Here is a 26,898-nt window from a genome sequence, read left to right as displayed (position 1 = left end):
TGGTCCTAATCATCCTCTATGAGGACCTGCTGGGTGAAGCCACGAGGAACCCAAGAACAGGCTCCCACAGGACATACAGAACATCCCACAGCAAGTAAGCTAAAGACAAGAGCCAGGGCTTGGGGAGAAGGCTTGGGGTAAAGCACTTCAGCTCCCCAGTACCTGTGTTAATGCCCAGCAAGCCAGGCCACTGGCAGATTCAACAAGAAACTCCCTGCTTCAGAGAATAATGCGTACACATGAGCATGTATTCAAACAAGTTAAAATGGAAGTTAAGTAAGTCTCAAGAAAAAAAGCACAAGATGTCTATGTGTGACCTTCACGTGGATCTATCAGGAGCTATTGAAGAAAACGGTCCTAGTAAAGGGGCACCAATGGACAAGGAACAAATGGACACACAAACTTAATTCTCAGGAAGGTAGAGACATTTTTAAAAAGGTAACTCTAAACTAACCAATAGCTTTAACAAACCATCAAAATCTTTGTGGTGAGCTATATGTATGTATTCGTGTGCATGTATCAACGGTAAAGTGTTTGCCTGGCATATATGAGATCCTGGGTTCAATCCCCAGTACCAAGTCAAAAAGATTAAAAAAAAAAAATCTTAGGATTTGGGCAAACACAGGAGGCAGAATGTAAACAAATAATTCTTGTGTCTCTCTAAGAACGAAGGAGAGGTGTTTTAAAGAGCACTTTCATCAGAGTAACGAAAATGTAATTGGCAACAATACGGGCTAGCTCAGGACTGAAATAGTGAGTTAGCAATGCACCAAGTAGCTGGAGACATGAGCAGACAGGCATCTCTAATTCCTCAGCAAAAGACTGTTTGGTAGTGTTGGGACAACCAGCCCGCCATTTGAAAAAAATCACAGAGCTTTTTGCTGCTTGAGACCTCAATGAAGAAATTCCAGTAGACTTAAAGAGAGCGGGCATAGCAGGGATTTCTAGTCAGAATCTGGGCTGCATTTTTATAAAAGTAGTTTAGATTGGGGAGATAGCTTAGTGGTTAAGAGCACTATGAGGACCTGAGTTTGGATCCCCCAGAACCCACATAAAAAGCTGGGAATGGTCAGCACACCTGTATCCTCAGTGCTGGAAGAGCTGGAGATTGGAGCATCGCTGGGCTTCTTGATTGCTAGCCTAGCCAACAGCTGGTGGTAAATCCAAGTTACCAGTGGGACTACATCAAAGGGATAAGACAAAGAATAGAGGACGCCTGACATCCTTCTCTGGCCTCTGTCTGCACATCCGGTGCGCACACACAACAAAAGTTCGTTAAACTAAACATGATTTGGACATTTGTACATTACAACTAACAGGAGGTTTATATCCACCTACACCAAAATAAGGCCCTGGAGAGCCTAGAGTGGCAGAGAAGAATGGACTTCACCACCTTAGTCACAAAGTCTAGCAAATGAAGCCCTTCCTGTGCTGGGCAGACACACTCTGCCATACTCGGTCACTGGCAATTTTCTGTTTCTGGAACACTCCAATCTCTGTCCCACCTCATGATCCTGTAGCAATTGTTATCCTACTTAACAGGCTCTTTCTCTTTACACCGATGTCAACTTACACTTTAGATCTCAATTTCAATGTCACTTGCCAAAGAGAATTTGTTCTCAAAGCTTGTCACCTCTTTCCTCACACTGTTTCCAATGCACTCATAAATTATAGTACTTGCATATTTACAAATTACCCAATTTCTATGTAAACTTCTTGAGCGAGGAACCTTACAGTGGTGTGCTGCCAGGTATTTAACAGCAGCTTCTCAAGGAACCCAAAGTCCTAACCCATTGGGGTTGAAAACACTCCCCATGACTGACTTTGAATGGCAGCATAATAAGCAGCTGTAGAATCTCCAGAAAATAGAAGAGCCAGCTTTCCCTAGTCAGCCCAAGTTGGCTCTAGCACACTACTAGAACCTTGTCCAGTTTATTTGCTGCTACAACCAATGGAAACAGGACTGCCAGCATTTCATTGTCTCCCCCAAGGGCTTATTCACCGGGAGCTGGGTCCTTGTTCAAGTGACGGTGAGACGTGGGGTCTGGTGGAAGGCCCTGAGGTCAGTTGGAGATGTGAGCTCGGGAGGGACTGAGGGACTCCAGCTTCTTGGCCTTCTGCACCTCCCGTTTGCTAATGTAATCTCCCCCTTCTGCTGCTCCCCACTCTGTACATGCTGACCATGAAGCTCTCATCGGAGGCTGAACTAATGGACACTTTTGATCTTGGACTTCCAGCTTCCAAAGCTGAGCTAAACAAACCTTTCTTTATAAGTACCCATTAAGTGTTAGCAGAGGGAGTAGAGCGATAGTACCATAGCAATCTAATGTGTTTGCTGTTCTTTCAGAGTACCATAGGTCAGTTCCCAGCACCCATGGCGACTGGCTTATAACTACCTGTAACTCCAACTCCAAGGGATCCAATGCTTTCTTAAGACCCCCATGGAAAACTGCACTCATATGCACATGTCCACACATATAATTGAACTTGTCCACCAGCTTATCCTGGAACGTCCTCCCATACCATCCTGTGCCATCCCCACACCTCACCTAGGCCTAACTCTAGGTGAGTTCTCCAAGCTAGCCCATACTATCCCTTACACGCACAGGCCTACCTGTGGATATACAGCTTATGCACCAACTTTCCCTAGTGAATCTGCCCAGAATCAAGCCTGTCCACATTCCCAAGCCTAACTCTGGTCACACAGGTCCTGCCTTAGCCCAGCCTGAGCCAGGCTGGAATCACATATCAGATATATAACCAAGGAAGGAAGACCACGTGCCCAAGTCACATCCCCAGCATGAACAATATGAATGGCCAAGACAGTATTCCCCAAACCCAAACTCTCCAATGAGAATTATCTAGATGAATCCCAGGATGCAAAATGTAAAAACAATTGTCACCTTCATAAAAAACTTGAGAAGTTTAAAGAAGAAATAATGAATAACTCGGTGAATTTAAAAGAGGCATCAATAAATGCCTGATTAATGCTCAAGAAAAGACGCACGGCAAAATGGAATAAAACTCATAATTCAAGATTTGAAAACTGAATTCAGTAAGAACTATTGAAAACTCAAGCTGGAATAAAGCTAGAACTGAAAAACTCTGGAAGCAAACTATAAAACTTAAGAGAAGCCTAAAAACAATGGACCAAGTAGAAGATAGAATACTAGAATGTGAAGATAAGTTGGAGGAATTGAACCACACAAGAAAAGAATATGAAGGGAAAGTTTAAAACACATGAAAGAAACATGCAGGGATTATGGGATACCATTCATTCATTAATTAATCCAAAATCCAAATCTTTGGGTTGTAGGCATAGATGAAGAGTTGTAGGTCAATGGCATAGACGGGATCTCCAACAAGATCAAAGAAGAAATTCCCAACTCAAGGAATGGCACATGCATAAGAGATACAAAAAGCACACTGAACATCAAACCAGACCAGAAAAACTCCCCATGGTGTATTATAATTAAAACAGTAGATATACAGAACAAATAGGGTGTTGAAAGCCATAAGAGAAAAATCCCAAATGACATATAAAGACAACCCCATAAGAACAGTAGCTGATTCCTCAGTGGAAAATTTGAAAGCCAGAGGAGCCTGGATTTATGTACTTTAATTTCTAAAAGACCATGCATGCCAACCTAGATTACTATACCTATCAAAACCATCTACTATAGCTGAAGAAAGAAAAACTTTCCATGATACAAACAAGCTAAAAGAATTATGTCTACCTCCACTGTTGGTGGCAATGTAAACTTGTACAACCACTGTGGAAATCAGTATGGCGGTTTCTCAGAAAATTAGGAATCGAACTACCTCAAGACCCAGCCATCCCACTCTTGGGCATATACCCAAGGAATGCTGATTCATACCATAAAGATACATGCTCAGCTATGTTCATAGCAGCACTATTTGTAATAGCCAGAACCTGGAAACAACCTAGATGCCTGTCAATGGAAGAATGGATGAAAAAAAAAAAATGTGGTACATATACACAATGGAGTACTACTCAGCAGAGAAAAACAATGACAGCATGAAATTTGCAGGTAAATGGATGGAACTAGAAAAAATCATCCTGAGTGAGGTAACCCAAACCCAGAAAGACAGTCATGGTATGTACTCACTCATAAGTGGATTCTAGATATAAAATAAAGAACAATCAGACCACAACCCATAGAACCATGAAGGCTATATATATATAGCATGGAGGTCCCTAGGATGACTGTGGCTTATAATAAATTTTGGTTTTACTCAATTATTGAAAAAAAAATAGCCAAATGAATGGAAACACATGAACTATGAACCAAAGGCTGAGGGGCCCCCAGCTGGATCAGGCCCTCTGAATAGGTGTGACAGTTGATTGGCTTGATCAGTTTGGGAGGCAACTAGGCAGTGTGACCAAGTCCTGTGCTCATTGCATGAGTTGGCTGTTTAAAACCTGGAGCTTATGCAGGGACACTTGGCTCAGGCTGGAAGGAAGGGACTAGACCTGCCTGGACTGAGTCTACCAGGTTGATCGCAGTCCTCGGGGGAGGATTTACCCTGGAGGAGGTGGGAATGGGGGGGTGGGCTGGGGATAAGGGGAGGGGGTGGGAGGGGGGAGAATAGGGGAACCCCGTGGCTGATATGTAGAACTGAATGGTATTGTAAAACAAAATAAATAAAATTTAAAAAAAAAAGAATTATGTCTACCTAACTAGCCCTACACAGAATATTGACACAATACTTCAGACTGAAAAGAAGAATAAGCATAATCAAGAGACTATTAAAAGAAAACAAAGGCGGCTTTAATTATTGAGACAAAATAGGACCAAGAGCACCAACAGGAAAAAATACAATAAAATGACAGCAATCGACACACACTTTTCAATAATCTTTAAATATTAATGTCCTCAACTTACCAATCAAAAGACACAAAGTGGGAGACAAGCAGACGCAGGTAGGCCTGTGGCAGCGGCCCGCAGAGGTAGACGAGTCCGGCGGCAGCGGCCGACAGGGACATTCAGTCCCGGCGGCAGCTGGCGGAGACATTCAGGCCCAGCGGCGGTCCACAGAGGTGGACAGGCCCTGCGGCGGAGATAAGCAGACTGAGGTGGACGGGCCCAGCGGAGGCGGCCGACAGAGACATTCAGGCCCGGCGGCGGTCCACAGAAGTAGACGGGCCACACGGCAGAGACAGGCGGACGCAGACGCAGGTCGGTGACTCGCGGAGGTGGAAGGGCCCCGTGGCAGCGGCCGACAGGGACATACAGGCCCGCGGTGGCAACCGGCAGAGACATACAGGCCCAGTGGCAGTTCGCAGAGGTGGATGGGCCCGGCAGCAGTGACAGACGGAGGTAGGTAGGCCCGCAGTGGCAGCCGGCAGAGACATACAGGCCCGTTGGCCGCCCGCAGAGGCAGACAGACTCAGCGGCAGCTGACAGGGCCATACAGGCCTGGCAGAGGAGACAAGCGGACACAAGTGGGCCTGTGGCAGCAGGCCACAGGGGTGGACAGGCCCGGGGACGGAGAGGGGCGGACACAGCTTGGAACGGGGAAGCCCCTAGCCCCAACACCTGGGGAAGAGGCTATCTCCGTGGGTCAGAACCAGGGCGAGTCTGGGCACTCCATCTGGGGACAACCCAGGGCCCAACTGCTGATCCTGTGAAACCCAACAACTTGAAGGTGTTGGTGAGACTACCCTGCTCAGCTGAAACCCATCTGGGAGAGGATTCAGATGCCTACAGTTTGAAGTCTGAAGAAACAAGATCAGCTGAGGAGTTGACAAATGAACAAAACGTGACCTGGGAACACAGAAGAAGGCGCTACCCAGCCACTAAACCAGATCACCAGAATCATAAGTATATAATTCACCGACTGAAATCAGCTGTCCCTGAAGAAACAGCCCAATAGCACCAATTTAACCAAGAACCCCTACTAAACCAAGACTAAAAATTAGAACAAGAGAGGCACTCTCAGACACAGACACCACCTGCACCGCACAGAGGAAAAGATGAGTAGACGCCAGTGCAAAAATACAGGCAACAACATAAAGACCTATATGGCAACATCAGAACCTAGTGATTCTACACCTGCAAGACCTAAACATACCATGACAGAAGAAACAGAAGAGATCAACCCTAAAAATGACATTAAGAAGATGATAGAGGCCCTTAAAGAAGAAATAAAACATTCCCTCAATGAGGAAATAAAAACTTTCCTTAAAGAGGAAATGAAAAACTACCTTAAAGAGGAAATAAAAACTTTCCTTAAAGAGGAAATGAAAAACTCTCTTAAAGAGGAAATAAAAACTTCCCTTAAAGAGGAAATAAAAAACTCCCTTAAAGAAATGGAAGAAAAAGTGAACAAAAAATGGGAAGAAATCAAATCAAGCCAAGAAAAAGCAATTAAACAGATGAAAGAAACATTCCAAGATCTGAAAAATGAATTTGAGACAATAAAGAAAACACATGCTGAGGGAATGCTGGAAATAGAAATCCTGACAAAACGAACAGGAACTACAGAAACAAGCATAACCAACCGATTGCAAGAGATGGAACAGAGAATTTCTGACACTGAAGACACGATAGAGAAAATAGATTCGTCAGTCAAAGAAAACACTAAAGACAAAAAAGTCCTAACACAAAACGTCCAGGAAATTTGGGACACCATGAAAAGACCAAACCTAAGAATAATAGGAATAGAAGAAGGAGAAGAATACCAACTTAAAGGCACAGAAAATATATTCAACAAAATCATAGAAGAAAACTTTCCTAACCTAAAGAAAGAAATACCTATGAAGATACAAGAAGCTTACAGAACACCGAATAGGCTGGATCCAAAAAAAAAGTCCCCTCGCCACATAATAATCAAAACACTAAACACACAGAACAAAGAAAAAATATTAAGAGCTGCAAAAGACACAAAGTATTTGAGTGGATTGAAAAATCCATCTTCAGGCTGGAGAGATTGCTCAGTGGTTAAGAGCACTGACTGCTCCTCCAGAGATCCTGAGTTCAATTCCCAGCAACCACATAGTGGCTCATAACCATCTGTAATGACATCTGGTACCCTCCTCTGGCCTATAAGGACACATGTAGGCAGAACACTGTATACATAATAAAGAAAGAAATCTAAAATAAAAAAAAGAAAAAAAAGAAAAGAAAGAAGAAATTAAAAAAAAAAAGAAATCCATCTTCAGCAGGGCAGTGGTGACACTTGCCTTTGATCCCAGCATTTGGGAGGCAGAGGCAGGCAGATCTCTGTGAGTTCAAGGCCAGCCTGGTCTACAAAACAAGTTCCAGGGCAGTTACACAGAGAAACCCTATCTGGAAAAAATGAAATTAAAAATTAAAAAAATTCCATCTTCCTGATATCTACAAGAAACTCATCATCTTACCTTCACTGACAGTCACAACCTTAAAGTGGAGGGATGAAAGAAAGTATCCCAAGCAGAGGGGACCAGGAGACGAGCAGATGCCAGCAGATGGTCTGCTATTCAACAGAACAGACGCCAATCAAAATTAGTCACAGAGATAAAGAAGGACACATCCTTCTAATCAAGGGAACAATTGGCCAAGAATATATTGGACTTAAAGACACAGATAAATTTCAACTCAATAATAGTGGGTGATTTCTAGAAATCATTTTTTCAATACAAAAGATGAATATACATCAAAATTAAATACATCAAATGAACCTAACATATGTGCAGAATATTCTACCTAAATACCAAAGAATATACACTCTATTCAGCAGCCCATGAAAACGACTCTAAAATAGAACACATTCTGGGAACACACACACACACAAAAAAAATCTTAATTTCAGAAGAATTGAAATAATTCTATGCATCCTATCTGACCACAATGCAATAAAGCTTAAAATCAGCAGAAAACAAATCCACAGTAATTATATAAACTCATGAAGATTAAATAGCACATTACTGAACGATGGATGGGCCAGAAAGGAAATTAAGACTGAAATTTAAAATTTCCAGGAGTTAAATAAAAATATAAACACAATACAATAAGCCCTCTGGGATATATGAAAAGCAGCCCCAAGGGAAACACCTAGTTCTAAGCACCTACATTAAAAAAAACAAGGGCACAAATAACTAAATGATGCAACCCAAGCATTTGGAAAAGCAACAGATCCAGTAGACAGCAATGAGTAATAAAAACCAGAGCAGAACTAGAAATGAAGAAAACAATACAAAGAATCAGCAAACCTAAAAGCTGGTTCCTTGAAAACACAAGATTGACAGACCCTTGGCCAACTCACCAAAAGACAGACATGACCCAAATTAGCATTATCAGTAATGAACAGGGAAACATTACAACAGGCACACATAAAATCAGAATGTTACAAGGGAATACTTTAAAACCTATAGTCCGTTAAGTTATAAAATCTAAAAGAAATGATAAATTTGTAAGTTCATCTAAACTCCCAAAGTTAAACAAGAGACCAACAAAAATAAACCCATAATAAATGAAATTGGAACAGTAATAAAAAGCCTTCCAGTTTAAAAAAAAAATCCAGGGCCACATGAATTTACAGCAGAATTCTACCAGACTTTCAAAGATCTACAGCCTGTTTTTCTTAAACTATTCAAGAGAGAGGGGAAGGGGGAAGGGATGGAAGGCTCATTCCTAAACTCTGTAAATCCAGTATTACTCTATTACCAAAAGCAGGTAGAGACACACACAAAAAGGAAAACTACAGGCCAATGATCCTCAATGAACACCCATATGAAAATCCTCAGTCAGATACTTGCAAACCAAACACAGGCATATATCAACAAGATCAAGCACCATGATAAGGTGGCTTTGCTGCTGAGATGCAGGATGGCTTGACCTAAGTCAGTAAGTGTAATAAATCATATAATTGGACTTACAGGCAGAAGTCATATGATCATCCCAATAGGTGCAGAAAAGGTATTTGACCAACTCTAACCTGCGTTCATGATAACAGTCCTAGAGAGAGTGGGACTGGAGGGAACATACTCAACATGATCAGGTCTGCGTACGACAACCCACAGCCAACATCATCCTTTTAAATGGAGAAAAACTCAAAGCAATTCCATTCAGATCAGGAATGAGATGAGGCTGTCCGCTGTCCTTTGCCTTTTTGATACGTGCTTGAAGCACTAGCTGGAACAGTAAGGAGAAGGAAATTAAAGAGATACAAGCAGGAAAAGTCAAATTGTACCTTTTTGCAGATGATTTGATATTACACATAACAGATCCCAGTAATTCCACCAGAAAACTATTAATGATCAATAATTCTAGCATAGTTGCAGGACACAAAATCAATAGCCTTTCTATATATCAACAAGAAGAAAGCTGAGAAAGAGATCATGGACACACTCTCATGTTGCAGAATATTTGATCATTCATATCTGTAGCCTATTTTTAAATTGGGTTATTTCTTTCAAAAATTACTTATTCTTAATTTTGTCTTTTTATTTGAGCTGAGAACCGAACCCAGGGCCTTGCACTTGCTGGACAAGTGCTCTACCACCGAGCTAAATCCCCAACCAGGGCTACAGAGAGAGACCCTGTCTCAAGATACTATAGTAACTCAGACCCAGAAAAACAAACACTGCGAGTTTTTAGATCTGAGTATCTAACCAGGAGTCACCACAGAAACCAGGAAAGGGACCATGGGGGATGGGAGAGAGGGAGCTCTTGAAAGGGGTTAATAGAACATGGGCGCTATGAAGGGGAAATGGCGGTGTAGGGATTTAGCTGGGCAGGGACCAGGAGGCCAGTGTAGACAGGAAGGGAGGGAGGAGGGATAAATCACACTAAAATGTTTGAAAAGTCATAGGGAAATATATTGGTTTATGTTTTCTTAAAAATACACACACACACACACACACACACACACACACAGATAGATATAGAGAGGGGGGTGCTATGACACTTGGGGTGATACCTCACCTCGAGAGCCATAGACTGTCTAACAAAAGCCCCGATACCAAGTACAGCAAACCTTTTGAGTTGTTGGCCAGGGAAATCAAAGAGACTTCTCAAACAGTATATAGGTTATTGCTGTTGTCCTTGGTTACCTCCCCAAACTTGAAGGTAACACCTATTGCTGAAGACACCACACACTTTGGACACGGGACTTGGAGGAACTGAGGCAGAACTGACCTGGAAGCCCCCTCCTAGAGGATTAGCCCTCAGGATCTAATGGTGCTATGCAAGCTGCCAAGCGAGAAAAGCAATCAATAGTCCTCCAGTGATAAAACATAGAAACCACAGCAATCACCAGCATGGCAAGCTATCTCCAGTGACGCAATGGCGGCATCTCTGTCTTAGGGATACCCACCGGCTGTCTAATAGGGCCCAAGGCTTGTTCAGTACGAGAGAACTTAAGCTATAAACTCTAATAGCTTACGGTTTATACTATAAACCTAGTCGACTACCTGGAGCTGTGGATCTCCCTAGAGAACCTTCTACTATCATTTTCCTAAACCAATGTTTTCTGCTTTCTAAATATTTACCCTTATAGCCACAAATAAGTGTAGTTCTCGCCCCTTATCAAAGAAGCTTCATTTTGCATCAGAAGGAAACCACCACAGAAATTCATAATTGATGAAAAGGCAAAGAGTAGCTGACGATGGGGTGCCCGGCTGCCATTGATACAAACCCCACACCTATGCCTCAGGGAACAGTGGGGAAGAAGAAGCAGAACACTGAGCTCCAGGGGACCCCATGTCTGCTGTAAGATAGTGTCTCCTTATGACGGGGCGCTGTGCCCATGAAACGACAATACAGACATGCCAGTGTAGATGGGGGACAGCTCACAAGGCCCCACCCTAGATGAAAAGCCACGGGCAATTAAGAGCCGATGCGGGGGAGAAACAGTCTTCCCTAGGTATCAGCCTGCTGAGAGGTCATCCAATCCTAAGCAGTCAGCCCCAAACACAGGCACAGATGGACAACATTAGATGGACTCAGTGAGCTGTATTTGTGAGTGTGTGTGTGTGTGTGTGTGTGTGTGTGTGTGTGTGTGTGTGTATACACAACAATTAAGAGATCACAAATTGTCCAGGCAATGCTGGTACACACCGTTAATCCCAGCACTCGAGAGGCAGAGGCAAGGGAATTTCTGAGTTCAAGGCCACAGAGTTCTGGTCTACAGCGCAAGTTCCAGGCTAGCCAGAGCTATACAGAGAAACACTGTCTCAAAAAAAAAAAAAAAACCCTAAAAAAAAGAGAGAGCTCACAGATGTGAGAGGGAATGAGGGGTGGACATGGATGGGAGAAGTTGGAACAAAAGAAAGAGGGAAATGATGTAAATACAGCACTCATGTATAATTCTCAAAATTAAAAAACAATATTTTTAAAGGATATGTTGTTGTTTTTTAAAGCTAGAAAATATCTAATTCCCTCCCGAGTTCCACCCTCTAGAATGCTTAAGGGAAGTTCCTTGTCTGTATATTCTGCATAACGGGTGTTAGCAGCTTAGATGCAAGATTGTAAAACATGGGTAGTGAACTTCTACCCTCCGGGGTTCTCCCATTGTGCTGTAAGCCTGTATTTAAGACCTCTTCCCTCCTTCAATAAACGGTATTTGGCATTAAATAAAAAAGAAAGAAAGAAAATTCACAAAAGGGAAATTGTCAATTAAGAATGATCAACTATAAAAAAAAAGAAAGAGAAAGAAAATATCTCCAAAGTGATACAATCTCTTATGTAAATAATGAGTTCCAGGCCAACTAGGGATACCTAGGAAGACTCTGCCAGAAAACAAAGAAAACCCAAAACAACAAGAAAACCATACAATGTCAGTATTTTAATCTAAAAAGTAAAACTAAAAAAAAAAAAGTTAGCTGAACGTTTAATTGGGATAACATAATTCCACATATACTAACTTGATAATAGAATAACAATTTCATTTCATAAAGACTGTAGCTATTAGAGTTCTTTTAAGAGTTCTAACCGGTGAGCTACATAATACCTCTACAAAAAAAAAAAATCCCTATAATGGGGGGACAAAAGCTAAATGAAGAGATGTCCTGCCTCCTAACAAAGGCTCCGTCTGTCTGTCCTGCCCCATTCTGAGTCTGAGTCCTAGCTGCTCAAGAAAGAACAGACATTTCAGAAGGCTTCTTGAGAGGAACCTCACCAGAACCCAACCAGACAGGTACCTGATCTTGAACTTCCAATACATAGAGCTGTTAGAAATTTCTGTTACTTACAAGCTACTCCGTCTATGACTTTTTTTTCTTTTTGAGGGGGGGGATGGAGTTAGTGTGGCTGGGAGTCACTACTCTGCCGCTTGTGACAGCAGGATGGAGCGACGACAAAATGTTTGTGTTTTGTGGGGTTATGAGTGAACTTTCCCATGGACATCTCTTTGTGAAGCGCTGTGTGTGTGTGTGTGAGAGAGAGAGAGGGTGGGGGGGAGAGGGAGGAACGGAGGGAGGGAGACATGCACACATGCCTTCCTTTGCTTGCCTGATACTCTCACTTGATGAGATGCTATGTTTAGGTTCATCCACAAGGGGGCAGTCTTCATTGCTTTCGAGTAGCTTTCTACTTGGTCCGCCTTGGTCCGCACCACCAACTCCGGTGAAGGTCATTCATTCACTAGAGGGACTTAACCGCCCATCCATAGCCGGTATCAATATGTTGTACATTGCTGCACCAAGGCACTCTAGTGTCATTGACCCCAGGTCAATGTAGGTCTCTATGCCCCTCCAAAATTCCTATGTTGAAATCCTAATCCCAGCTGTGAGTCTGCTCTATTTGGAAGTGGGTCCTTTGGGAAGTAATAGGTTGTAAGAGTGGAGGCCTTTCATTGGGATTTGCACCTTTAGGAAACAGGCCACACAGGGCTCTTTCACAAAAGAAGACACAATGAGAAAGGGCAGCTAGGCAGAGGAACCTCGCCAGAACCCAACCATACAGGTACCTGATCTTGAACTTCCAATACATAGAGCTGTTTGAAATTTCTGTTACTTACAAGCTACTCCATCTATGACTTTTTTTTCTTTTTGTTTTTGAAACAGGGTCTCATGTAGCTCACATTGGCTCTAAACTTACTAGGTAGATGAGGATGACCTTGAACTTCTGATTCTCCTGCCTCCACCTTCCAAGGCGCTGGGGTTGCAGGGGCTGGAACACAGGGGTTCTTGCATGCTAGGCAGACTCTTTTCCAACTGAGCTACACCCCTAACTCCTCAGCCTATGGTGCAGTGTTATAAGAGCATGAACTAGGACACCGGACTCCTAATGCTTCCCAGAATAAAGGAGCGTAGTCCCTGGTCTAGCTCCATAGAAGCCTTGTACTGATCTCTTCTGCATTGTGGTAAGCCTTTAATAATTCTATAGCAAAGGTCTCCTTTTTTGTTTGCTTGAACTACATACACCTGGATCTTATTCTAGTTGAATTAATTTCTTAACAACTAGATTACTTCAAAACATTTGCTTTAAATGATGCATTAAAAAGGGGGGGGGGGAGTGGGCAGTGGTGATGGCCTCTAATCCCAGCACTTGGGAGGCAGAAGCAGGTGAATCTCTGAGTTCAAGGCCAGCCTGATCTACAGAATGAATTCCAGGACAGCCAGAGCTATTATACAGAGAAACCTTGTCTTGAAAAGAAAGATACATTTGAATTAAACTTTATGCATTTAGTCTAAATATTATGTAAACATATTACTGACTAATGTATATGGTTTTTACTTTTAAAATACCTTTATGTGGCCGGGCGGTGGTGGCGCACGCCTTTAATCCCAGCACTCGGGAGGCAGAGCCAGGCGGATCTCTGTGAGTTCGAGGCCAGCCTGGGCTACCAAGTGAGCTCCAGGAAAGGTGCAAAGCTACACAGAGAAACCCTGTCTCGAAAAACCAAAAAAAAAAAAAAAAAAAAATACCTTTATGTGTGTTTGTGCACACACACACACACACACACACACCTGTGGGGCAAGGGGCACTATGTGTGTGCAGTACCTGAGGAGCCCAGAAGAGGGCAACAGATATCAGAGAACTGCAGTTCCAGACGGTTGTCAGCCACCTGACATGGGTGTTGGGTGTTGGAACTAAACTCCAGTCCTATGGAAGAGCAGCAAGCATTCTAAGCACTAAGCTATCTCTCCAGGCCTGTAAAGTTTTCACTTTAACTTATTTACTAGCCTGTTTTAGGAAATATGAAGGTAAAGAACTGAGTGAAAGGAAAAACAGCTCCTAATCACCACCCTCCCAGTGGACGGCACAGCCTCTCCCAGGAAGGCTCAAGTAGTGGGTCTCCATCTCTACCATCTGCATCTCTGGGTAGAGCCCAGGAATGTTTACATTATAATGCTACCCTAGTAATCTTGATAAGCACTTAAGATTGACAGCTATCACCATGGAAAGCCTTGAAACAGCTCACTCCATGAGAAACCTAGGCAATACCTTAGGAGTGGACATGAAGCTTCCCGGACTTGAATTCTCCTGACCCAAACTGGTTAAGGAAGCAAGGTACACGCATCGAATAGTGGTGATGGCACTGGACTGGATTTAAAGTGCTTTTGTTTCTCTTATTTCCATGTTCCCTCTTCCCCCTCATCCCCTCCTCTACCGCAGTTCCTTAAAGGCAAAAGAATAATGAACACAAGGTAGTTAAAGCTAGTTCCAAACGCAGCAGCATGCATGTTGTTGGTGCTCGATAACGTGAAGTGAATTAAACTATTTCCTCACCAGGAGTATCACTCCCAAGACAGCGAAGGATGCAGCTATCGATTGAAACAAGGGTGATCTTTCAGCACACAGGAAGGGAACCCCAAGAGAAGCAGCAGCCTTCACACTTCTCCGGCAAGTGATCTGTCTTGGAAAGCTGACACCCCAGTGTGGTCATTAAAGATGGTGTCCTCAGCAGTAACAATACCGTCTCCTTGGCTTTCATACCTCAAATCTCATCTTGTCTAGACTATTAAACATTTGCAGCCATTATTTGCTTTAACAGTAAAAGATTCATCTGTGGTCACAAAAGGATTTTCCTAATGAGAAATACTTATATGAGGAGTAGGATTTGGCCTCAATTATTATCATTACTGTATAATGTCTCTCAAATGCTGTGTCCTGTATGTGTCTAAGTACCTCATCCTCAGCACAAACCTATGCAAATGTGCTATTATTCATCTCTATTTTAAAATGTGGGAGGCACAGGAAAGATGAGCTACAGCTACCCAGAGTTAGGAGCCACTTTGTGGCCAGGATGCCAAGCAGAGCAGAACTCTTTGGCCTCAGGACTCAGCCCATATTGTGATCTTTTCTGATCATTGCCAAAGCTCTTAGAAGCAATGTGGCCTGTCACATAAATGGTCCCGTGTCCCTGGGGAGAATGCTGGCCAGGACTAAGAACCCAGAGATTCCATCCCCACAATGCTGGGGAGAGAAACCCAGCCTCCGTCTGCCTACAAGGGACAGGGTGGGTATTTCACTCCCCTTTCCCTGGTAGGCTCTTCTCTGAGACAGATGAAATGGGTAGAAAGGGATTTTAAAAAAACAGCAATGCAAGACAAAAACAGTACTCATTTTTAAGACAGGAAACACTTTCAGGAGAATTAAAAAAAAAAAAAAAACTACTTTGTAGTGCCAGTCAGTGGTAGCGCACGCCTTTAATCCCAGCACTCAGGAGGCAGAAGCAGGTGAATCTCTGTGAGTTTGAGGCCAGCCTGGTCTACAGAGCGAGATCCAGGACAGCCAGGGTTGTTACACAGAGAAACCCTGTCTCGACATCAAAAACAAACAAACAACAACAAAAACCCATTGTAGCCACAAAAATCCCTCTGTTAAAACATAGGAAACATCTACTTCACCCACAGGACTGTCTTCCACGGAAAATGCCCCCTCCCATACCCTCAGATGCCATTGTCTGAAGCTCTGGGTCTTGATAATGTGGTTCAGACATAGACCAGCAAGCCCTAGGCCAGTGACAAAGTCGTGTTTGGGGCTTGTGAGAATGCCCCATACACAGGGAGCAAAGAGAGCCTGCATGTTGGGAGTGGTGATCTCAGGCCCCAGAAAGACAAGACAGGAACTGGTGTCCTGCTGGGCCCCCACAGCTGATGAGGCACTCCAGGACCCAAGGCCTATTTCCTATTTCTGTAGCAGGAAGAGAAAATGGGCCACTGCATTGGCCTGTGTTCTCTGTTTCTTCTCCCATGGTGCCAGGTCCCCTTGAATTTTATCACAGCCTGCACCAGACTTCAGCCCAGCCCCACCGCCCCATGTCTAGGCTCTGCCTTACTGTTCTGTGCCCCACTCCCCACCCCACCCCACCCGGATACTCTTGTGTTTCTCAATATCCCATCCTGGCTGACAAGCCCCCCGAGAGGTATAACTCTGAATTAAAGCCTATAAGCAGTTAAACATTCACTCAAGCCCCCAAAGAAAGCAGAAACTTTTGTTATATCCTTACTCTGATGGCACTGGGGTCCCTGTTTCCCACCCCACTGAGGTTCAGTCTCCCTGCACACCCTTCTTGGGTACCTGGGATATAAATGGCGCGACCATCGCCCCGATGCGACACAGGGAACCACTGGTTCCCATCCCCAGAGCGCGCATTGGAGTAGGGTAGACCTGCAGAGGAGAGAGACATAGAGAACACAGACTATGGGAATACAGGATGGATTTCAGGGCAGAAGATGCTCATTGTCTTTGGTGTCCAGTTTTCAACTTTAAACAAGTTACATTTATTCATTTCTCGTGTGCGTGGATACACATGCATGTCGTGGTGCGTGTGTGGCAGTCAGAGGACAACTTGCTGTCCCTCCATGTGACTCTCAGAGAGTCAACTCATATTGTCATGTTTGGCAGCCAGTGCCTCTCCCCCATGAGCCTCCTCGCCAGCGCCGTGATGGTGAATTTTGATGTCAACATATTTGGATTGGGAGCTGCTTAAATTAGTAAAGGGCAGAAGCATGAGACCTGCCCTGATCAATTGTTTAATCCATGAATGGACTCAAAATTTACATAGACTATTGGAAGGCAGAACTTCAGAAGCCTGGAGTTGTTAGAGGAGGTGGTCACTGGGCACAGGCTTTGGAGGGTGTATCTTAGCCCGGGTCCTGATTACAGGAGGTGGTCACTGGGCATGGGCTTTGGAGGGTGTATCTTAGCCCGGGTCCTGGTTACAGGAGGTGGTCACTGGGCACAGGCTTTGGAGGGTGTATCTTAGCCCGGGTCCTGATTACAGGAGGTGGTCACTGGGCATGGGCTTTGGAGGGTGTACCTTAGCCCGGGTCCTGGTTACAGGAGGTGGTCACTGGGCATGGGCTTTGGAGGGTGTATCTTAGCCCGGGTCCCTTCCTGTTACTCTTCTTTACTTCCTTGCTGCTGTGGTGGCCAGATTTTCTCTCTCAGACCCTTCAACCATGGTACCTCTGCTACAGACCAAAGGGTAAGGCATGGACCAGGACAATTGAGACTGAGCTAAAATGGATCTTCACATCCCTAAATTATCTCAGGCTTTTGTCATAGTGACAAGTTAGACTAACAACCCGATCTCCCTTGAAAGGGAGGAGGCCCTCTCTTTCCAAGACTGAATTTCAATAGACTAAATGGGAAAGGAAAAATCCACATCAAGCTCTCCAGTGTCATTTGCATAGAATTTCACAGTTTAAGAAACTTGGCAAAGGTTAACAGAAGTCAGGGATGCATTACCCACAGGCTGGAAGCTCACCTGGCATGGCCTGGTATAGCCATGCATCCCCCAATGCTCACCTCAGCAGTGTAGATGTAGATGGTGTTGAAGTTTGCCGCCACCAGGGCCCTCAGCATGAAGAGGAAGCCAATGAGGCCGGCACTGAAGAGGAAGCAGAGGAAGTTGCAGCAGGAGACACAGAAGGCCTCACGAAGCTCAGCGCCTCAGCAAGGTGCTTCTTCTCGGCTGACCTAACTGTGACATCCTAAAGTCCGTTTCCTCACAATCCAGTCACCTAAGGGGGCGCTCAGACCTGATGCTCCCAGATGAGCACATGCCTTGGGAAAGGGATTTTATGTAGTATGATTGCTCTGCCTGCATGTATGTGTGTGTACCATGTGTGTTCCTGGGAGGTCAGAATAGGCATCCGATCTCCCGGAACTAGAATTCAGGTGGTTGTGAAACAGCCTGTAGGTACTGGCAGCCCAATCTGGATCCTCTGGGAGGGCAGCAAACACTCTTAACCGCTGTGCCTTCTCTCCAGCCCCTCTGATATCCTCTTCAAATCACTAGATTGCCTACAATCCCTAGTAACATGTAAATGTTGTGTGTAAAGAGTCATTTGGTATTGTGCAGAGAACAAGAGATCATGTGGTACCCAGACCCAGCTGACACACCTACAGCACACTTCCTCCACCTAAGGCTCATGGAAGAGGGCTCAGAAAGATCGCAGGGACTTTGCTGTGAGAGTATGTCTCCTGGAAATGTCAGGGACGCTACATCCAGGAGGTCTCGTCATCGTGGCTGCCTGAACAATGACACCAATGGACATGTTAGCATGGGAGAAAGCTCACGTGACCTCAGTCCTAGACAAAGAACCTCGGGCAGCAGGAATCCTGAGAGGAGGAGAAAAAGTCTTCCCCTGGGAAGAGCCCCCCCCCCATTAGTCAGTATCCAATACCAAATGGTCAACCCTGAGATCATGAACATACAGGTACTATCATATGGACTAAGCAGGCTGTATTTATGTATTTAGGAAAGAGCGTGAGTGTGTGTGTGTGTGTGTGTGTGTGTGTGTGTGTGTGTGTGTGTGTGTACATGTGTGTGTGGTGTGTGTGTGTAACAACAATAAAAGAAAAAAAGGCCACAAAATTAAAAGAGAGCAAGGGGGCACATGGGAAAGATTTGAGGAAGGAAAGTGAAGGGGGAAATGATCTCATTATATTATAATTTCAAAAAATTAAAAATTATAATAAAGAACTGGAGAGATGGCTCACAGGTTAAGAGCACTAACTGCTCTTCCAGAGGTCCTGAGTTCAATTCCCAACACCCATATAGCAGCTCACAACTGTCTGTAACTCCATTTCCAGGGGATCTGATACCTTCACACCAATGCACATAAAATAAAGTTAAATAAATTTAAAAAATTATAATTAAAAAAGAAACATTCACAAATCTAAAAGAGAGAACAATGACAGGCTGTCTTAGGGTTCCTATTGCTGTGATGAAATATCATGACCGAAAGTAACATGGGGAAGAAACAGTTTATTCGGCTCACACTTCCACATAGTAGTCCATCACTGAAGGACATCAGGACAGGAACTCAGACGGGAAGAACCTGGAGATGGGAGCCGATGCAGAGGCTATGGAGGGGCGCTGCTTACTGGCTTGCTCCCCTGGCTTGCTCAGCCTGCTTTTTTATAGAACCCAGGACCACCCACAATGGGCTGGGCCTCACCCATCAATCACTAAGATCTTATGGAGGCATGTTCTCAACTGAGGTTCCCTCCTTTCAGATGATTCTAGCTTGTGTCCAGTTGACAGAAAACTAGCCAGCCCACATGCTCCATACAGATGCAGTTTGTTTTCATTGTCTGGGATGAAACTTTTTTTTTAAATTTCCATCTATAGCCAGTTGGCCTGTAGGTGTAGAACTCACAGATCCAGAGTCAACCATGTTATTGCTCAGAGTGCCGTAGGACTGCGAATTTGGGGTGATATTGTTATCTGAGGCAAGTACTCTAGCACTGAACTATTTTTCCAGCCTTCAGATACACGTCTGTGTCACTGCATTAGCTCATGTTGTTCCAGATAATTTGGTTTTAGAAGGGGGGGGGAGGCTGCAGAGATGGCTCAGAGAACACTGTCTACTCTTCCTGAGGTCCTGAGTTCAATTCCCAGCAACCACACGGTGGCTCACAACCATCTGTAATGAGATCTGGTGCCCTCTTCTGGCCTGCTGGCATGCACATAATAAATGAATGAATGAATAAATAAATAAATAAATCCTCTTTTTTAGAAAAGGAGGGGGCTGGAGAGATGACTCAGCAGTTAAGAGCACCAACTGCTCTTTCAGAGGTCCTGAGTTCAAATCCCAGCAACCATATGGTGGCTCACAACCATCTGGCGCCCTCTTCTGGCCTGCAGGCACACATGCAGGCAGAACACTATATACATGATATATAAATAAATCTAAATAAAGAGAAAAGAAAAGAAAACTAGGGCTGTTTTCCAGTTCGCCAAGAAGCTTTGCATAGAGTGAGTATCCCGGTACTGTCCCCACATCCATGACAGCTGAAGGAGGCAGGGCAGAGGACAGGGGAGGCCTTGTAGTCTGACAGACAGCCCATTCTCTCCTCTCCCCTGTGGCTGACTTCCCCGGGAGTCAGGAAGTCCGGTGTGATAACCAGCGCACACCGCTTGCGTAGAAGCATCCGCCGAGTACGTACCTAGAAGTACAGATATTGAGGAGAAGGAAGAACAAGGCCGTGCATCCCATGGTGATGGACAGGCTCAGGCGTCTGCCCAGGAAGTTGATGCCCAGGATGTTCAAAGGGTTCACTAGGAAGCAAACAACAGGCACAGGTGGCGACACCTTGGAGCAAAAGTGGCGAAGACACCAGGGGACCCACCTGTCGCATCATAAAGAAGCAGCTCGTCCTGAACCCAGGCACACTGTCATGGAATCTGTGACTTCTTCAATGTGCTTCTTCCTTATGGGCCCATGAGTGACCAATACTGGTTATACAGAAAGGCCTTTTTACTGTTTTTTAGTTTTTGGTACAGGGTCTCTCTACATACTCCTGACTGTCCTAGAACTCACTCTGTAGACCAGGCTGGCCTCGAACTCACAGAGATCTGCCTGCTGGGATTAAAGGCGTGCACCACCACACCACCACACCTAGCTTTATTTTATTGCTGACTCTACTGCTTTATAAACCACCAGTTTGTTAGCACTAAATACCATATACCATTGTCCATTGAATTCAAGGCTCCACTGATTTTTTTTTTTTTTTTTGAGACAAGAGTCTCACTATGTAGCCTTGTGCCACTCTTGGCCCTGGACCTCTGACTCTTTTTATTTACTTAGTTTTTTGAGACAGGGTCTCATATATCCCTGGCCTCAAATCCAGCTAAGGATGACTTTGAATTTCTGATCCTTTTGCATCCACTTCCCAAGCACTGGGGTGACAGGCACACACCATACCACTACAGAGCCAGTTCACATCGTCCTGGGGATTTTATGCACACACTCTAATAACTCCAATATATCCCCAGTTACACTGGCTTTTTTTTTTTCTAATGGGTCATCATTTTTGTTGGGAAAACAAAACAAAAAAAAACTGCTGCCAGTTGAAATCTAACAAGTCATTGTAAAATGTTGCCATTTTAGTTATTATGTATCTTGACATCCCACTTTAGGGTTTATCCAGGTAAAAGATGGAACTAGAAAGATCATATTGAGTGAGGACCCAGACCCAGAAAAGCAAACAGTGCATGTTCTCTCTCATCTGAGGCTCCTAGCTCCAAATCATCAGATGTGAGCATATAACCCAAAGGAACCACAAAACCCAGGAAAGTGAAAAGGAACTATTGTGGGGAGGGGGGGAAACAATAGAGGGAAGCACACGTGATCTAAGGGGGGAAGCGAGAAGGGGGAACGTATTAGGGAGGCAGGCTAGAGAGATGGCTCCGCAGTTAAGAGCACTTGTTGCTCTTGCAGAGGATGGCCTGGATTCTCTTCCCAGCAACCACCCACATGGTGGTGCACGACCAGCCATGACTCCAGCGGCAGAGGATCAGACGCCCTCTTCTGACCTATGAGGGCCACCAGCCATGCACATGGTGCACATAGACACAGGCAGGCAAAATATTCATAACACAAAAGAAATATCTAAAAAACACATTAAAAAGAAATAATTAGGGAGGGGAAGGGATATTCAATACAAAATGATGGAAGAGAAGATAAAATAACAGTAAGAATATCTGAAAAAGTCATAAAAACATACTATTACCTATCTACCTAAAAATACCTATAATACATGTAAGTTGGTGTATAAATATACATATATAGTTTGAATGAAATTTCTCCAACTGGGCTGACGATGCTCACCCAAGAGTCATAGACTGTCTAATCAAAACCCTAACACCAGGCACGAGAAGCCCTCTTTTGAGTTGTTGGTCAGGATCAAACAAAAGACTATCAAAACAGATCAGATCATACAAAAAATTGGATCAAACAAAACATTATAGACTATATTGTTGCCCTTGGTTGCCTCCCAGAGGTGAAATGTAAGTCCCTGTTGCTAAAGACATCATGCACCTCAGACACAGGCCCCAGAGGACCTGAGCTGGATCTGGCCTGAATGCATCCTTCCTGAGGACTAGCTCTCATGGTACCAGAAGGCACCAGGTGAGCTTCCAAAGGAGGAGAGCAGCCAGTGGTCCTAAGCAGCCTCGATGCTACAATGACCAGAATGGCATGATAACCCAATGGTGCAGTAGGGGTGTGTGTACCTCGGCACTAACCAAAATCTCTCTCATTGGACTGAAGGCCTATTCAACAAGAGGGAAACCGTGCTTGGCACGGGAAACCTAGCCAACTATCCAAGGCTGGTGAAGTCATGGATCTTGGAAAAGAACCTGCAAATACCTCTTCACTAAGCCAACATAATCCCTAACCACACTATAAATAGTTATCCTTCTGCCCACAGAAAAATGTAATCTTCACCCCTCATCAAGGAAACTTCTCGGCAAGAGATGGAGCCAACTCCTGACAACCACATGCGATCAAAAGGCGGAGTTGTGGAGCCAGGTCCAAACAGTTAGATCTACAAACCCACTCCTGCCCCTAAGGTTCAGAAATCACTGTGGAAGAGGACAGAAAGGTTGTAAGGGCTGGGGGGAAGGAAAGTTTGCTGTTAGAGAAATAAAAATAAAAAAGAAGGCCATGAATTTGAGTGTGGGAGTTCGGGGGAGGGAAGAGAGTTATATTATAATCTCAAAAATAAATGTATCTTTTCATTTGAGACAGGGTCTCACTGTGGATGTAGCCCTGGCTGGCCTAGAACTTATTAGATCAGGCTGGCCTGGAACTCACAGAGGTCCACCTGCTTCTGCTTTCCGAGCATTGAGATTAAAGGTGTGTGCCACTACTCCAGACTAAACATGTATTTGGAATTGATGAAATAAAACAGTTCAAAGCTTTACTCTTTCAGGTAAAGCCCTCCTCCCCACAACAACCAAACTGGAAGGTGGAGCAGCATGAGCTAAAGACCCATGGGGTTCTACTAGACAGGAGCCTCCCCACAGGGTCAGACTTCTCTTTGACCTGAACCGCAGGAACCCTGCCTGAAACAGAGAAGGTGCACGGGCAGTCTTACAAGCAATTTCCCCGAGTGTGCTGATGATCATGGTCCTGTAGTCAGAGGGTGCGAAGAGGTGGCAATAGCAGGGGCTTAGATTCTCCTCTGTGTCCCCCGTGATCACCATCACCTCTGGTTCTGACTCCGACTTCGAACCACAGACCAGATCCCGCTCCAGCAACTCAGCACTGGCCAGGATAACCCCGTAGTAGGCGAAAGAAATTCCCAACCTGGAAGTGAGTGGAGAATATCATCAGCACTCAGGAGGCAGAGGCAGGCAGATCTCTGAGTTTGAGGCCAGCCTGGTCGACAGAGTGAGTGCCAGGACAGCCAAGGATACAGTGAAACCCTGTCTTGAAAAACCAAAGCCGGGCGGTGGTGGTGCACACCTTTAATCCCAGCACTCGGGAGGCAGAGGCAGGAGGATCTCTGTAAGTTTGAGGCCAGCCTGGTCTCCAAAGTGAGTTCCAGGAAAAGCGCAAAGCTACACAGAGAAACCCTGTCTTGAAAAGCCAAAAGAAAAGAAAAAGAAAAAGAAAAACCAAAAATGAAAAATGAAAAAAGAATATCATTAGCAAAAGCTTTCACTAGCTTTGGGGGACAGAAAGAACCATGGAAGGCAAGGATAAGAAGGAGAATGATCTATGTGGAAGGCACAGAGCAAGAGCAACAGGAAACAGTCCACACAGCATCCAGGCATCTAAAGACAACTTTAGAAAAACATATTATATAATAACATATATTTTATATATATACACACATATATACATATACATATACATATACATACATACATATATATGTATATATGTATGCATTTCTCTTGGATATAAACTTTGGAATAGAATAACTGATTCCTAAGATGTGTTGTAGAATATTATTTTAAGGTGTGTTACTTTTGTTTATGTTGCATTTGTTTAACTCTGTGAAGCTGTACTATTGTGCCTGTGTAAAATACCTGGTGGTCTAATAAAGAGCTGAATGGCCAATAGTGAGGCAGGAGAAAGGATAGGCAGGGCTGGCAGACAGAGAGAATAAACAGAAGGAGAAATCTGGGAGGAAAAAAAAAAGTAGCCAGAGAAAGAGAAGGAGTCCAGGGGCCAGCCACCCAGCTACACAGTAAGACACAGAGTAAGAGTAAGATTTACAGAAGTAACAGAACAGGAAAAGCCAGAAGCAAAAGGTAGACAGGATAAGTTAAGGAAAGCTGGCAAAAAAATTAGCCAAGCTAAGGCCGGACATTTATAAGTAAGAATAAGCATCCATGTGTGATTTAATTGGGAGCTAGGTGACGGGCCCCCAAAAGAGTAAAGAACCACAACAACAAAGATATATATTTTTAACACTAATAGGTACTCCTAGACAGGTCTCCTAGACAGACAGCTGTGTAGGGGAAAAGTTCCAGTTACTTTGCATCCTTGCGAACCCTCGGTACAGACAGTCTTTTTAAAGATTTAGTCATTTTTATTTTATTTTGTTTCGCCCACATGCATATATGTGCACCATGTGTATGCAGTGCCCTTGGAGGCAAGAAGAGGGTTTGGATCCCCTGGAGTTGGAGTTAAATGGTTTTGAGTGACCATGTGGGGTGCTAGGAACTGAACTGGAGTCCTCTGAAAGAGTAGCCAGTGCACTTAACTGGTGGGCCATCTCCCCTGCCCTGGGGTCTTTTTCATCACAGCTGTTCTTACGCACTGTTGGGTTTATAAGAACTTGTAGGGTTTTAATTTGCATTTCCTTGGAGACTTTATGGTTGAGCATGTTTTGACATGTGCTGCAGATTGACAGTTTGGGTGGCATACCTATTTTGCCTATTTCTAAACTCAGTTGTCAGGGCTGGAGAGATGGCTCAGTTGTTAAGAGGATTTGCTGCTCTTCCAAAGGACCCAGACTTGAGTTCCCAGCACCCATGTTGGAGGGCTCACAGCTACCCTATAACCCTAATTTCAGGGGATCTGATACCCTCTTAGGCCAACCATTCTCATATGAAGTACAGAAAAATACACATACACATAAATTTAAAAAATAAAAATAAATCTTAAACTGGACTATCTATCATAACTGTTGAAAGACGATTACATATATATAGCATATGTGTTTTATAGACATATATATATATTTATATATATTATACTGCAATATATCAAATGTCTTCTCTTTGTGGATAGCTTGCCATTTAGGCTTCTCCTGGTTTTATATGGCACAGAGACACTAAATTTTGTTTGAGACAGGGTTTTGTGTAGCTAGCTTCAAACTGGTAGCAGTAGATGACCTTGAACTCGTGGTCCCCCACCTCACCTCCCAAGTGCTGACATTATAGGAATGCACCAGGAAGCCCAGCTCCAGAGATGCTAGTTCAGCGCAGTACAAGTCCTCGGTCCTTCCCTGTATAGTAAGCACTTGCTTTTGAGTCCACTTGGCAATCCTTGGCTCACTCAAAGCTACAGAGAGGCCCTCCCAAGGCTGGGCCACCGAGCCTGTCATTGGAGAGTCCAAAGGATCAGTCCCTGTCGTGGGGTAAGCCGAAAGCCCAGACTACAGAAGGCCGGGAAGTGACATGTTTAGTCTTGTCACTGGAAAAGAGCTGGAAAACTAGGTAGACTACTAAGGTTTCCTTTCTCTTTTTGCACTTTTATCATTGGGGTAGAGGGGGGTAAAGTGGGGGTACTAGAAAGACAAGACATTGTGGGAGGAGCTATTTGATGACTCCCTTGTGTATTTTTCTGTAATACCCCTGAGAGTGGATTTGTAGTGGTCCCTCTTCATCCATAGAAGATGCAGCTAAGACACCCCCACCCCACAGCGGACACCACAGATCATACCACGCCTTACATGTAAGTTCCTATACAGACTTAACAAAACAATTTACAAGATGCCAAAAATGCTACATGTAAATGTGGTCTTTCTGTTGAAGAAATCAAGACGAATATGAATTCAGACTTTGATTGACAATGGACAATGGAAATCATGGGAGGCAAAGTGAAAAATAAGGTGTATTTGAAAGACTACTCTACTCGAGTGGGTTTCCTTCAAATACCTGTTTATTTCACATTGGCCTTGCAGTAACCAGGGACTTACCATATGATCCAGATCTGTAATGTGGTCCGGAGATATTTAGAATCCAGTAGATCTGCAAATCTTCCTCTTTTCTCCTAGGAGAATGAAAGGGGATGCAGAATATAGAAGGACATATTTCTATGATATTCTTGATCATACAAATCAAGAGTTACAGAAGGAATATGGTGTGGTGAGATCATCCTGTGTGGCTCAGTTATAAAGCAACCCCCGCCCCCGATCCAAAAAGCTGATGTGTTCAAAACCAGGACCTAGGGGCTGACCAACAACTCCTTGGTTAAGAGCACTGGCTGCTCTTGCAGAGGAGCAGCTGGATCCAGGCACCCACAGGGCAACTCACAAGCATTTCTAACTCCAGTTTCAGGGAGTCCAACACCTTCCTCTGGCCTCTGGGGGGCACTGCACATGTGAGGTGCAGACATATGAAAGCAAAACACCCAAACCCACAAATTTTTTTCTAAAAAAAAAAAAAAAAAAAAAAAAAACTGGCCCTGGCTAGTGGATCCAGTCACTGAGAATTGACTTGCTCATGAGTACTCTGCTTAGCTGAAAG

The 26,898-nt window shown here is 44.1% G+C and overlaps 1 protein-coding gene across 2 annotated transcripts in view; it reads right to left on the bottom strand.

Annotated features, from left to right (window-relative positions):
- The window catches only part of Svopl (SVOP like), a 65,195-nt gene that overhangs the window by 14,046 nt on the left and 24,251 nt on the right, over positions 1–26,898 (bottom strand). For both annotated transcript variants that reach the window (XM_006990443.4, XM_076566512.1), the window contains exons 10-14: positions 26,349–26,422; positions 23,289–23,500; positions 20,355–20,466; positions 17,706–17,787; positions 16,473–16,562 (exon numbers count right to left, since the gene is read on the bottom strand). In XM_006990443.4, the coding sequence (XP_006990505.2) occupies positions 16,473–16,562; positions 17,706–17,787; positions 20,355–20,466; positions 23,289–23,500; positions 26,349–26,422 (570 nt within the window). The remainder of the gene's footprint in view (positions 1–16,472; positions 16,563–17,705; positions 17,788–20,354; positions 20,467–23,288; positions 23,501–26,348; positions 26,423–26,898) is intronic.

Source organism: Peromyscus maniculatus, chromosome 3 (assembly GCF_049852395.1).
Source record: "Peromyscus maniculatus bairdii isolate BWxNUB_F1_BW_parent chromosome 3, HU_Pman_BW_mat_3.1, whole genome shotgun sequence".
Taxonomy (NCBI): Eukaryota; Metazoa; Chordata; class Mammalia; order Rodentia; family Cricetidae; genus Peromyscus; species Peromyscus maniculatus.
This window is presented reverse-complemented; position numbering and strand designations above follow the sequence as displayed.